At 36.5% G+C, this 13,351-nt stretch overlaps 1 protein-coding gene across 4 annotated transcripts in view; it reads left to right on the top strand.

Annotated features, from left to right (window-relative positions):
• Window positions 1-13,351, top strand: part of LOC131031594 (aspartic proteinase 36) — an 87,186-nt gene that overhangs the window by 53,339 nt on the left and 20,496 nt on the right. The window contains exon 9 of one of the 4 annotated variants that reach the window (XM_057962746.2): window positions 1,381-1,495. The exons of the other annotated variants lie outside the window; for them this stretch is intronic. Within the exon in view, the coding sequence (XP_057818729.1) occupies window positions 1,381-1,472 (92 nt within the window). The 3' untranslated portion in view covers window positions 1,473-1,495. Of the gene's footprint in view, window positions 1-1,380; window positions 1,496-13,351 lie in introns of those variants that run through there. 4 annotated transcript variants of the gene reach the window in all.

Raw genomic sequence — 13,351 nt, 5'->3', positions numbered from 1 at the left:
TAATCGTTTGTGTCTTGGCTTTTGGAGGGAAGGGGAAACCTTTTGTTTCTGTTGGCTTTGGAATGACCTACTTATGACTGCATGAACCTTTGTTAATTGCTTTTTTATTAATCTCCTTTTAAACTTCCCAGACTTAGTATCGTTCAGCCTTATTCCTCCCTTTGCTTGGATGATTCAACTCCTCTTTTCCTCAAAGTATTCATTATGAGCTCAAATACATGACTCTGAACAATGATTTAGAGAAGTTGTATTCTAGTTGTTAATACTGAAAAATGGGCAATAATAATGTGCTTGCTAAAAATTAAAGCTCAGTTATACTAGTCTCAAAATATACACCAGACCTTAGCAAATAAATCACCCCGGAGAATCAACTAGATGTTAATGGTGCTTTTTTGTTCTTTAGTTTTGATGAATTATGAATTTGAAACAGGGAGCTATAAACCCACCTAATGCAAATAGGGGTTACCATTTAGCCAAGCTTGGCTAAGACTTAGAAAACCATTTTTAACAGGACAATACAGAGGCCTTTAAGAGACCTTAAAAGTCAATATACCATCTAGTTAAAATAGATTATTTTCCCCAAGATATAAACTCCATGAATCATAGCTTTGGTGGAAAAAAATATACACTTTAAGACTCTTAAGTTGAACTTTACGGTTCCCCTCCCTACACACACCCCTTATCTTCCATCCCTTTCTTTTATCATATATGTGTGATATCATCTTATGCAAATGGTTTTGCTTACTGAATACAGATTAATAGTGATTACAAACTGTGTTGTGATTATTATGGATTCAAGTGTTGATATCTTAGCATATCAATATTTAGGTGTTTGTTCTGTGGAATCTTGACTTGTGTGTGGTTATAAATCTTTTAACTAGTTACTGTTTGCATATAGTTTTAGTTTTTGCAAATCTAGCTAGAAATTGTCTGTTGCATTAAGCTAGGTTAGTTTCTTTGCAGTTTGTAGTCATAAAAATATACAATCTGTCATTTGTGTGTGTGTATACTGCAAAGTCTTGTGCCCACACTGGAGAAGCAAAAATAGATGTGGCAATATAATTTAATTTTTTATTGCATGTTAGAAAAAGGTTTTATTTTGCCTGCTGTTCTGTTTTAAACTTTCATGTTGTTCTGAAAAGGACAAATTAAAATGCTAAGGTAACAAAAGGATATTTGGAAACCACATGGGTGCCTTTAGTGGCCAATAGCATTTCTCCTGTATACATATGATAGAAGTAGAACACAATGGGGAATAAGTGCCTCTAGTGTGAATGAAGTTTTGAATGAGCACAATCCTTAGCTAGCTTTTTGTTGTAATGGTCTATAAGCTCCTCCACAAAGCTTCGTTGAAATCTTGAAATCTGCTTTATGATGCAGGGGTTCCGGGAATAATGGATGGATTTATTGTGCTTTTCATATGCACCCCTTTCTTCTTTCATCCGTGTCTTTCCTTGTCAATCTTGAAATAATGTGGCAGAAGAGAGCATCCATGGTGAACAACGAAGCCATTTTACCCTTGCAAAATAAATGTAATAGAAGAATGATGCAATGTTCCTAAATTTGTAATGGCTTTGTTAAGAAGAGATTGAACTTCAGTAGGAAAGGTCATTCTAAAATGGATGCTCCAAGAAGGTGTTGGTATCTCCAACTGATTGCCCAAGAATTCCTATGAATTAGCCAAGTTCAATCAATAGATTGTTGGATCAGTGGCTAACAAATAGGATTCAATCAAAGATTGAAATCCTCTACACTTCTGACTCTGCAAAACCAAGGTGGTTTCCCCTTACAATATCTTAAGTTCTTCTGCAAACTTCAACCAGATATTGTGTTTAAAGCAGATGGCTCTCAATGAAAATATACCAAGGAAAACATATCTAAACCTTGAATTGGCTCCATTCTTGGTTTATCACACACTTGACCAGCAACTGAGAACAAATTTCTATTGTACACTACTTCTAATAACATGAAAGTAAAATGATTTTGATATTTAAATTGTTTCTGAAAATGTATTGGACCTTACAACAGATCGGTGCTTATTCCAGGGCATGGAGTAAAATTAGAAACCATCAAATAATTCCATTAGCAAATTAAATCTAGTCAGTGGATTTAATATGTTAATGCCTTACATTAAAAAACCTGATTATGCAACCACAAAATCCCACTTACTGATCCAAATTATGCATTCAAAACCACAACAATATGCATATGGTATTTAATTCTTTCTTTGAAAAAAATCCCTATGTAAATCACACAATTACAAGAAGATTGTAATGACAAATCAAAATACTCTTGATATTATTGATTTCATATGACTTTGGATATACAATTTGGAGACAGTTATATGGTATTTTTCATTGATACTTCAAAAATAGACTGACATTTATTTCTAGAAAACATTTACAGTTTGCTAATTTTAACTAAAACTTATATTAGCAGCATTCTCTCTATTCTACCCACCCCATACAAAATTTTCAGAATATTTCCAAAATGGTCTTGATTTCCCTTTTATAAAAACAAGGGAGCAAACAATCTTCAGACCATGTACACTTGTCCTGTTTTCATTTGACAATCTTTTAAAACAGAGGAATATACCCAAAGGCATCTTTAAGCACGAAAAAGACAAAATTGAAGTTGCACTGCCTGGAGGCACAAAAGGGAAATTTGCTGTTGCATGAAGAGCACAAGCATCAAAGTTGATCTTGTGGCCTTGAGCTGAACGGCTGGAAATAAATTGAAGAAAATGTAGAAGATAACAAATAACAATAATGTGCAACTTGTATATGCCTCATTTTCATTTTGGATCAACAGACACCCAAGGTCTGGCAAGGTTCCATATAGGGTAAAATATAATTCGAATGCACTCTTCCTTTCTCCACTCAAACATATCTCTGAATAAACAAATTCATTTTTGACAAGTGCTCAATATATTCCTGGTTGGCATCTGTAATGTTGGTAGAGTTGATCTGTATCATCCCATATTTGAGCATTGACAACTTGTCCAGCTGGAAACTCAGATTATCTACAACTTTTTCGTCATCATTGTTTATAATATTTATAATCTCTGACAGCACTTGTACAAACTCTCTTTTCCATTCTTCATGTGTTTTCTCCTTTCCATCATCCTTGAAGAAGCATGGGTGATCCTTGAAGTTTTTCATATCTCTTCAATTCTTTGACAAGGACCTTGTGCAATTTCTCATTTTGTCTTAACAAATTTTTAATCACTTTCGAAGTGTCACCAACTGTCAACAAATGTATATGGGTAATCTCATCAAAACAATCAAAACATTTTTTATTCTGCACTATAGGAAGTAGGAGATTTATCTTGGAGGAGAGATTTTTCTTCATTCACTTCAATCTGATCTGAATCCTTCTCTGCTCCACAATTCATCTACATCTTTAGTTACCTTCTCAAATTTTCTGGTAACTAGGTCTACAGCCATGTTGAACTTTGTCAGAACTTTGTCAGCTTCAATTCCTTTATGAGCTCTTGTTCTTTCTTCCTCAGCTCTAGTGTTTCTTTTTGCCATCTCTTTTTTTCTTCTGTCTCATCAGTCAGCTTCTTTTCAAGTTCAGTTGTTGATTCCATCAGTGGTGGAGGCAATACATTTCCAGAAGTTATCCTTTTATTTAAGTCCAAGATTCTCTGCTTAAGAACCTCATTTTAAGCGGTCAACTTTTCAACAGCAGCCTATTTAAACATTGCTGCATTTATAGTTAGCTTAGCTGCTTCCACTGCACTAGTATCCTCAAGTTTGTGGACAACAAGATCCCCAACAATTTTGCTTGGGTCTTCAATTTGTAATTGGCCTTTTGTCTTGTGGGTATAATGGCCATATTGCAAGAATTTTATCGTTAGGATCAAAACCTAATCTAGAATATAACTTGTCTGCAGATCTTGGCCTGATTTTATTTTAATGTTTTCATTTCTCCCGAGGTTGTCAAAGGCAATGGCTGATGACACATCCCGGCTCGGAAGGATCATAGTCATACACCCTGCTTCTTCCACTATCTTTCTTGCCTTTTGAGGAGTCATATTTTTCATTTTCTCTTCTACCTTTGCATATAATTGTGGAATTATTTGATCATGCATGGAAGGGTTAATGTCCTTTACCTTTTCTCTTATTTGCTCACCTTTGAACTTTTTAATGAATTCTTTGAATTCTTGAGAATTAATGAAATTATCATCAGCAATAAATTTAGCACTGGCCTTGGCTCTAATATCCTTTGACAGTTGATTTGAAGGCTCAAAAACCATTTACAACCCATCCTCAGGTGGATCTTACACGTTAATCATTGGTGCTTGCCACAACTCATCTCTATTTAGAGAACTCCACCCGTCACTCTCATCCATGGAAATACTTGTTTCTGGGGTGGGCTGTGGAGAAATGTGACCTAATGGTGTCACACTTTGTGGGTCACCAAGTCTAGTGCTACATCTGGTGTAGATGAGACACTAGGTGACCTTGAAACTTTTGTTGGCACATTTGAAAACAATTGCGATTCATGTTGAATCATCATCTCCATTCTCTTGTCCTCATCTTTCTTCATTTATAAATGCTCACTGGTAAGAGGGATCAACCCTCTTTCTCAGCTTTTTAGCTTTCTGAATCTTATTCCAAATATCTAGTTTCTTTTCCACATGTTCAAAATTCACACAATTTCTTATCAATTCCTCTTGACAATTGAATTGATGCACATATCCACTAAGTCCTTGTGCAATTTTAGCATCATTGATAAAATGCTTTGGATCAAATTTTCTTCCATTCTTTGCAAGTGGCAACCAACAAGTGAATATCCTTCTCTAGCAATCATTCCGAAATCTCCAAAAAATAAAGTGTAAGGCAAGAAAGATGATTTTCCATGTCCCTTGAAATGCAAATGGTCAGGTTGAGCTGTTTGCCAAACAATCTCCAAGAATGCAACTTTATCTGGTATAGATACTGGCAAAAAATGAGGAATACCCTCAAAAACATAAACTCTTATCATGATACAATCTTGGAATGCATAACAGTCACCACAATTGTGCTCAATCTTCAATCTTTCATCTCTCTCCTTGGGCCTTAAAAACTTCATTATTGTCTTTGACAACCTCTAATTGGTGGGAAACCCAAGATGCTTGTAAATATCCTTCACAAGGACCTCTTCAAAATACATATAGTGAGACTGTTGGCATCCACTATCCCATATGCGAGTCTATTCTTGAATGGGGCACATGAAACTGTTTCTGTCATATTGTTTAGATTTAGTGGCTCTTCCACATACGTATTTCCCATCCTCTGTCTAACGGCATGTGCATTAAAAGGGAATACCATTTTAAGCTGATAATTGCATTATCCCTTTTCACAGATTGAGGGCCTTGTTTTGTAATGTCCCCTTGGCCGGGTTCCTAGGATTTTTTTCTAAATTCTGAAATAGCAGTGAGACTTCTTTCTATTCTAGCGTTCAGTGATGACCATCTTAAAATGATGTCTGTCACCCAACCCTAATTCTGATTTAAAGTGCAATAACGTCTATGTAGAATCATATATCTTCACCACAATATAGTCAATATCAGTATGCTAATATAAGTAGTTATCGAACTACTGAGATAAAGTGCTGATGCAAATAAGTAATTGTTATGGTATTGACTGAGTTATTAATTCCTGTAATTTTAGCTTCAAGTAGTGACAACTATGAACATGTAGCCAATATGATCGCTATATGCTTTTATTTAAAAAAATGAAATTTATATTGGTCTGGAAATAACTAATAAGAGGATGATCGCTACTCCTGGTATCTCCTCTTTATATAGGTATATGTGTATTCTATCCCCCCTTGATGAACGGATTTGATATCCATTATATATCTTTGATCAGTAATATTAGTTGGAGATATGTTCATTCATAACAAACCGGATCTTTTAATCTAATTCTATCTCCTCATAACCATCGGTTCTATCAAACTTAATGATTATTAGTTGAGCCTTGACTAAAGGCATATATCTATCATTGTCGTAGCGGTGTCTTAACACTTCATTATTATAACAATTCAAGCTGAGGAATCACTGTTTGCCCTTAATCTTTAATAACTGTGTGGGTATTACGTTCTAGCAGATCGTATTCCTTCATCTTGTCGGAATACAGACTTTGCCATTCTTTCTCTATGGGGTAGAGCCTAATAGGTATCGCGTAGGTATGAGTCCCGATAATTATACTTTGGAGACGACGATTGTCTTGTGGCACTGTTGTTTATCGAAAAAGTCATATGATTGAAGGTAGATACTGCGGCTTTATCTATGTTGTCGAATGTTTGACTCCCATAGGCGGCCATCTCAGTAACTTAGTCACCACGATAGGTAATGATGATCGTTGAATCCTTACTCAATCTCTGTTATTATCGATGCTCAAAAGTATCCACCGCTTCTCTAATCTTAGCCACGCCATGTATGCTGATATGTCCAGGACATTGTGCGATGGTGGATGTCCTCACAGATTCTCTGCTAAGATGGGGTCACTACTGTAGAACCCGCATTCTTCCGCTATTGTTTTCATGCCTGGCAATATGTCCCATTTAGGTTCCATACGTGTTTACCTTTATTACTCCCTTTAATTGCTATCCAATTCTTAACGTAGATAGCCACTGATATTTAATAATTTATATTTGATAAATATGAAATTAATAATAATATGTAATAAATATAAATTATATATTTAATCTTGTTTATTATTGTTATTAAGATTTTATTCTATTCTTTTATTCGGTTATATATATTTTTTTATTTTTAATTGTATTATTATTTATCATTAAATTCTATCAAGTTTAGATGGGGACATCACATGTTTATATTGCCCTCAAGATATTTTGCATAGTCAAAAGGCCGACTCTTCTCAATGCTCTGAATATCTGCAATAAGAATCATCAAATCCTTTGGCATGTGCATTAAAACCCAATACTTGACAAACTACATAATAGGTTTCTTCAAAATATTCATAAAACAAATTAACAACGAAGGGTGGTTGATCTTTATCGGAGAATTTCTGCAATTGATCATTCTTCTTGGGCCTGTGAATTGGTAACCATTTTCTCTCATAGGCCATTCATGTTTGTGGTATTCTCCGTTGAAAGACCCTAATTCAACAATCATCTCAAAGCTTGTATCTAGCCTAAACACATGGCAGATGTAGTCTTTGGTTATGTCCAAGAACTCTTCACCATCTCCACTATAGATTTTCTTCTTTTTGAGAGCATTGTTTTTAGCTAAGGCTCTAATCAATTTCACATTTAAGAAAACATTGGGTACCACTAATTTGGCAATCCCAAATCTCCACGGATTGTCGGCTAGGACTTTTCTATACATCTTTGAGTAATGATATCAGAACAAAGAATACCCATCTATTTGCTGGATACCATCCTTGTAACCCCTCTGGATATCCTGAAATCTATCCAACTGAGTATTGACACCCTATTGATTTCTTGGCCTTTGGATAGAATCAAGCAACTGCTCTATTAAATCTTCACAAAACTCTCTTTCTTTTGTCTTTTTGCCCCACGCCGACTCTTTGGAAGCCCTCTAGATGAACCAGGCATTGCTACTAGGATTCAAGAATTCAAGAATTTGCACTTAACTCTGTTTTTTGTAGAGAAAGCCTAGATTTCTCTTTGTTTATTTCTCAATTTGTAGTGAATCTAATTAACCAGGGTTTGAATTTGATAATAGCAACTTCACAGAAATACCTTAGCTAAAACCCCAAAACAAAGCGACAAAGCCAGATTTGTAGGAGGAGAAATTGTGATCCACCTATTTTTTTAATGGTGCCAACTACTTTAAAACTCTCTAAAAAACCTTTGTAAAGCCATTATAAACCTTTCAATCTTTTTATCATTGGTCACTTAGAGCTCTGATTTCACCTTGCAATTTGCTTTGTGAAAAGAATTGGACAAAATCCAAATCATATTTCATGAATTCGGCTTCATTAATGTAGACTCGTGGGCATTTACACTACCAGTCGGGCTGTTGGCTCATTCAAATCTCCACCGTCAATCAAAAGGATCGATGATCATTGGTGGGGTTTGAAAACTCTCCAACGATATGACTTGTACAAGTCACATCATGCCTTTGATTGTTGGAGCCCATTTGATGTTCGAACAATGTATTAGAGCTTAATCGATATCCTTGTTGTTTTCCATGGTGGTGCCATTGTTGGATTCATTGGAGTTGTTGAAGGGTTCCATCGATGATTATAGGCCCCAACGATGTCCTTGTCACATGCCACATCACTTACACACAAGCCTCTGCCATATGTCTTTTGTTTCCATCGTTGGGTCGTTGGAGCTTGGGAGAAGCTCCAACGATGGTTCTAATCTCAACGATATATATGGGTCCACCAGCCACATAAGCTCTTGCGTTCCTTTATCGTTGGATTGTTGGAGCTCGTGGGAGCCTCTAACGATATTCCAAGTTCCATCGATGTCATTTCCCAGTTTAGTTGTCACTACAACTTGTTTGTCATTGGATTGTTGGAACCTTGGAAAGGTTCCAAACTTCTAGCGATTGAGCTTTATCGATATCCTGCCATGTCACTTCCTTCTACATTGTCAGATCGTTAGAAGGAAAAAACCCTTTCAATGATCTTTGTAGTTCCAATGATGGATGACTCACTATCCACCATGTCACGTCATTGGATCGTTGGAACCTATAAGAGGTTCCAATGATAGTTGGTGCTTCGATGATATGTTGAAGTGTCTGCCACATGGGATCACGCTCTCCTCTTCACTAGATTGTTGGAGCTTGTAAGGGGCTTTAATGATGGTTCTAGCTCCAATGATGGGGTCCACTACTTAAAGGATTTTAAAACACGTGAAGACTTTATGTCTACTAGGGACTAAGGGGCCACTAAGGGGCCATGGGAATAAAAGCTTGAAAATTATTAAACATAAGACTTAGGGAGTAAAAGCTAACCAAGGAAAATGGAAGATCCTAAGTTCCTAACACGCAGGGCCGGTTAATACAATGACAAGATATCCCTAAGTTGTGACTTAAAGTGATTTGGTGAATGGGAAATGCAGGTCAACTAAAAAATATAATGCAAGCTATAAGGAGCACAAGGTTTAGGTTTTTTTGTGTTTAAAAGACAAGTGCAAGCCCTAAACTTAGACATTTTTTACCAATTCCAATAGAAGGGATCAACATCTGTATTGGAAGCAATTACCTGATTGCCAAATTAAGGGATCTTTAGTCTATAGTTTAAAAATCACCACTAAAATAAGACCCAAGTGCCAAGGTCAAGTTTCTGATACGAGATCTGTTTGGCCATAGAGATTGAGGCTAGGATCAAGGTGAGGTGGTCTAACTGAAGTTTTACAATATAAGAACACCAAAAGAAAACAAATAACTTCTTTTAAACATCTGTATGCTGAACTTCATGGTGTTGATGTGTTTTTTAGGCACGTGCGAACACAGAATAAAATACCATAGGTATCTTATCCTCTCTTGAATAAAATCCCTCGGATGCTGAAGATTAGCTTAAGGCTCATTCGAGTAGACTCCAAGGTTCATGTATGTAGGATCACTACGTGTGGATAAGCTTAGTTGGTCGTTGTGATTGCTGTTTCATCAAGGGGCATTTATGGTTCGAAAAGATTTCATGAAGTGATTGGCAGATGATATGCAATGAAGTTTCTTCGTAAGACTATTGAATGATTATCAAAAAATGGCAAAAGATAGGGGTTTAGGGAAGTTCTAAGCTATTCTAAAATGAATGAATGAAGGATGACACAAGTGAAACTCAACTAGTTATAGCATCGCCATACGTGAACAACTCCACTAGAACTAGTGCAATATTCTAAGGATGTTTGAAGATTTTCAAACCACTATTATTCATAGACACCATTAGTTGAATGCATTTCAATGATTGAACAATGATTGAACAATGATCGAACTTAAACAATTTCAAAGGTTTCAGCTGACCACACAAGGCTTGCTTACAATCAACAAGAAAGCTAGTGGTATGGATAACGAGCTTCACAATATATCAAGTGCAACATTCTATCATTTAATTCAAACATTAAAACTAACATCGAAAGATTGGCTTGAGAAGATAAAAGAACCATGCGATAAGCTTCAAGGATTGAGCAAAAACACCATAACTTCAATGTTTTTATTGATCCAATAGCCAAACAACAACAATTCTTCAAGTCTTTCCCTTGCCACTATTCTATCACTATTACTATCTCTTCTCTTCTACTCTATTGCTATAGCTATTGCTTACTATTGCTTATTAACCATTACAAATGAAATGAGTGGAGTTTATATAAGACTCCCAAATACAATGAAGGGCTGAGATCGAATGAAGATCAAGGGCCAAGATTTTGCCACCTAAACCCTAATTAGGGTTTAATACAAATGAAAACCCTATCTAGATATTCATCATCATGAATCAGCCAATAGGAAAATAGCATGTGCCAACATGGAAATCAAGGAAGCATCCTCCAATAGGAAAATGAAATGCCAGGTGGAATCACAACAAACTTTCTTCTAGAATTTTGTTCCCTTTCTCCTTTTTGAATGTCATTGTCACATCTTGCTCCTTCAATTTCTGATGTTGAATATCTACCCATCTTCGTGTGCAAGTTAAAACTGGATTCATCAATTCCCTCAAATCTGTGACTTCCTTTTCATCCCAATTGATATCTTTATTCCTTTATCCTCCATCTCATAGGTAGATTGGATATATCTACCACTATCTTGTGCTTGTTCGACCACTCTATAGATTTTGCATTTCCTGATGAGATCAAGAGGCAGTCGGGAGTGCATCTTCTTCTTTATGTCTAAGTCATCTTGTGCGTTCATCCAAAAGTCTTCTACTTGAAACACATGCTTATGGTTTCTTCCAGCCATTTCTTCTACATTACCATAGGGATCAAAATTATCTCTAGAAGCAAATCGTGTAAACAAATAGAGAGATAACTCCGGCTCGACATATTCAGCTACTTGGAGGGAAGGGCAAACTTCTATTGAATTCCCAAGTGAAATGGAATTAGTGATGACACTTCCGTGTTTGTACCTCAATGACTTGGTACATGCTAACAATTGTCTTGGCACCTCAAGAAGTACTATCCTGTCTGTGGGATAACGTGGCAACATATAAGTAGGAGAAGGACATCCTTGGACCCTTATGTATGTGAATTTGGGAAATTGAATAAGCCATGCACCATATTGTTTGACAAGTGTTTGTGCCTCTGAAGACAATTTTTAATGGATCCCACCTTGTAGAGTCTTGGTGATGTGCATTGCGAAAGTATCATTGATTGTTCTATAGCATTGTTTAGGTGGGTGATGCAATATTTCATAAGAATCACAAACCCTTATCTCTCCGGGCCCTCTTCCAACTCTGCCTCTATGGGGTAGCCCCGCATATTCATAACTTCTTGCTAGAGAATATATGACATATGAGCTCATGTGGAATGACTTGTTAGGAATTAACCTTCTCAATTGTACATCTAGGGAATTACTGATGATTCTTGCCCAATTGATCATTCCTTTCCCTTGGATGATTATTTGAATGAAGAAGAACATCCATTTGTCAAAACAAAAGGCTTGAGGAGCACCTATAACTCGACCAAGCAAGGTGATCAAATCCTTGAATTCCTGTTGGAAGTCAATTCGGTGTGGCCCATTAGGTATCTTGTTCAGGCGAGGTCTACTCTTTTGCAACCAATCCCTATTGATGATTGATAGGCATGCATCAGGATCATCTTCATAAATCAATTTGGCTCCTTCTAAACTTCTATAGATCATGTCCCTCTGTTCTAGTAGATGGAAGGCTTCACTTATGGCCTTTTCTAATAGGTAGGCAGAACGGTTCCATCCTCGGCCACAATTGTCCTAATATCCAGTCCTTCTCGCCAAGTTTGGACAAATCTAAGCCAAGGCGCGAATTTGAAATGATGTTTAAAATGCCTTGAGGTTGATATGATCAAGAATTTGCGCAATGGATGCAAAAGGCGCTCCTGTCCCTCACTAAAGGACCAGGGCGATTTTTATAAAATCAACAATTTCCCTCCGAGATTATGCTAAGGCAAAGTTGAGCAAGATTGGAAAGGTCTTCTAAATCATGATGAACAAAGGTTTGACTCCAAAAACTTGATGATCCTAGGCCAAATGCAAAAGGCGCTCTTGTCCCTCACTGAAGGACCAGGGCGAAAATCTCTAGAACATCAATTTTGCCTTGCAAAAAACGAGTTGAACATGCACTGAAGGGACGAAAGGGATCATTGCTAGCCCCACAACGTGAATTGGCAATTAAAAAAATGAAGGATTGAGGACAAAAGTGAAAAGGCGCTCCTGTCCCTCTCCAAGGGACCAGAGCGAAGTTATTGGCATTCACTATTTTCTACTTGGGAGTTAATATCCTCCAAATTGCATGAAATGCCAAGTTCGCTAAAAACTTTGAAATATTTGAAAAAATTAATTAAATTGGCATTTAATAAATTAATTTTAGGCCTCAAAAAATCGAATTTCTATTATAAATGCATTTAAAATTAATTTTTGTGAAATAAAAAATTAAAAGTTGAGCGCACAAGGCATTATTTTGTCTTTATTTATCAAGTCGGCCTTCTTCTTAGTGTTTTTTATATTTTATTTTTTGGCTTATTTTGTCAAGTCGGCCTATGGGAAATGAAATGGTGAGCGCTCTATATATTTGGGGTGTGTTTTTCATTATCCAAATCATTCACTCATTATTTCAAAGTGTGATTTGGAGGGCAAAGAAGAAGTGCGAAAGCTGGCCTATTTGGAGCGAATTTTCCTCAAGTGTTGAAGACTAAAGGTGGTGGAGTTGATGCTTGTGAAGACTAAAGGGGGCGCATTTTGCTAAAGGGAGTCTTGATCTACATTTTGCCTAGCGAATTCTCCTATTTTTGCATCATTTTTTAGAATTAATTCCCAAGTGAAGGTATGGCGTAATCACCTTGGCACCATTTTTGAAGATTTAAATTTTGCTTTGAAAATCCTAAATTAGGAAATGATAACTCAAGATTTATCATGAGGTTTCCTAATTAAAATCTTGAGTCTTCCTTTTAAAGTTTAATTTTTAGATTTCAAGATATATTACTAATTTTGAAATGTTGTGTAGGTCTCAAGATGGCGACTCCAAAGCCCGGAGGATCTACAAGTTGGCAGGTTCTCATCAAGGACGATCAAGCAAGGACAAGGGCGACCTCCTCTAGCCTAGCATCGACAAGGACGGCCTTTTTGGACTAACGCCATCAAGGGCGACTTCTCCAATCTAGTATTCCAAGGCGAGGTACATCAATCATCCTGCACATCAAGGACACAAGAAGTTAGAACAAGGGTTCGTTGAAGAAG

Source organism: Cryptomeria japonica, chromosome 2 (genome assembly GCF_030272615.1).
Source record: "Cryptomeria japonica chromosome 2, Sugi_1.0, whole genome shotgun sequence".
In the NCBI taxonomy this organism is placed as follows: Eukaryota; Viridiplantae; Streptophyta; class Pinopsida; order Cupressales; family Cupressaceae; genus Cryptomeria; species Cryptomeria japonica.
Note: the sequence above shows the minus strand (reverse complement) of the source record. Positions and strands in the feature narration are given on the sequence as shown.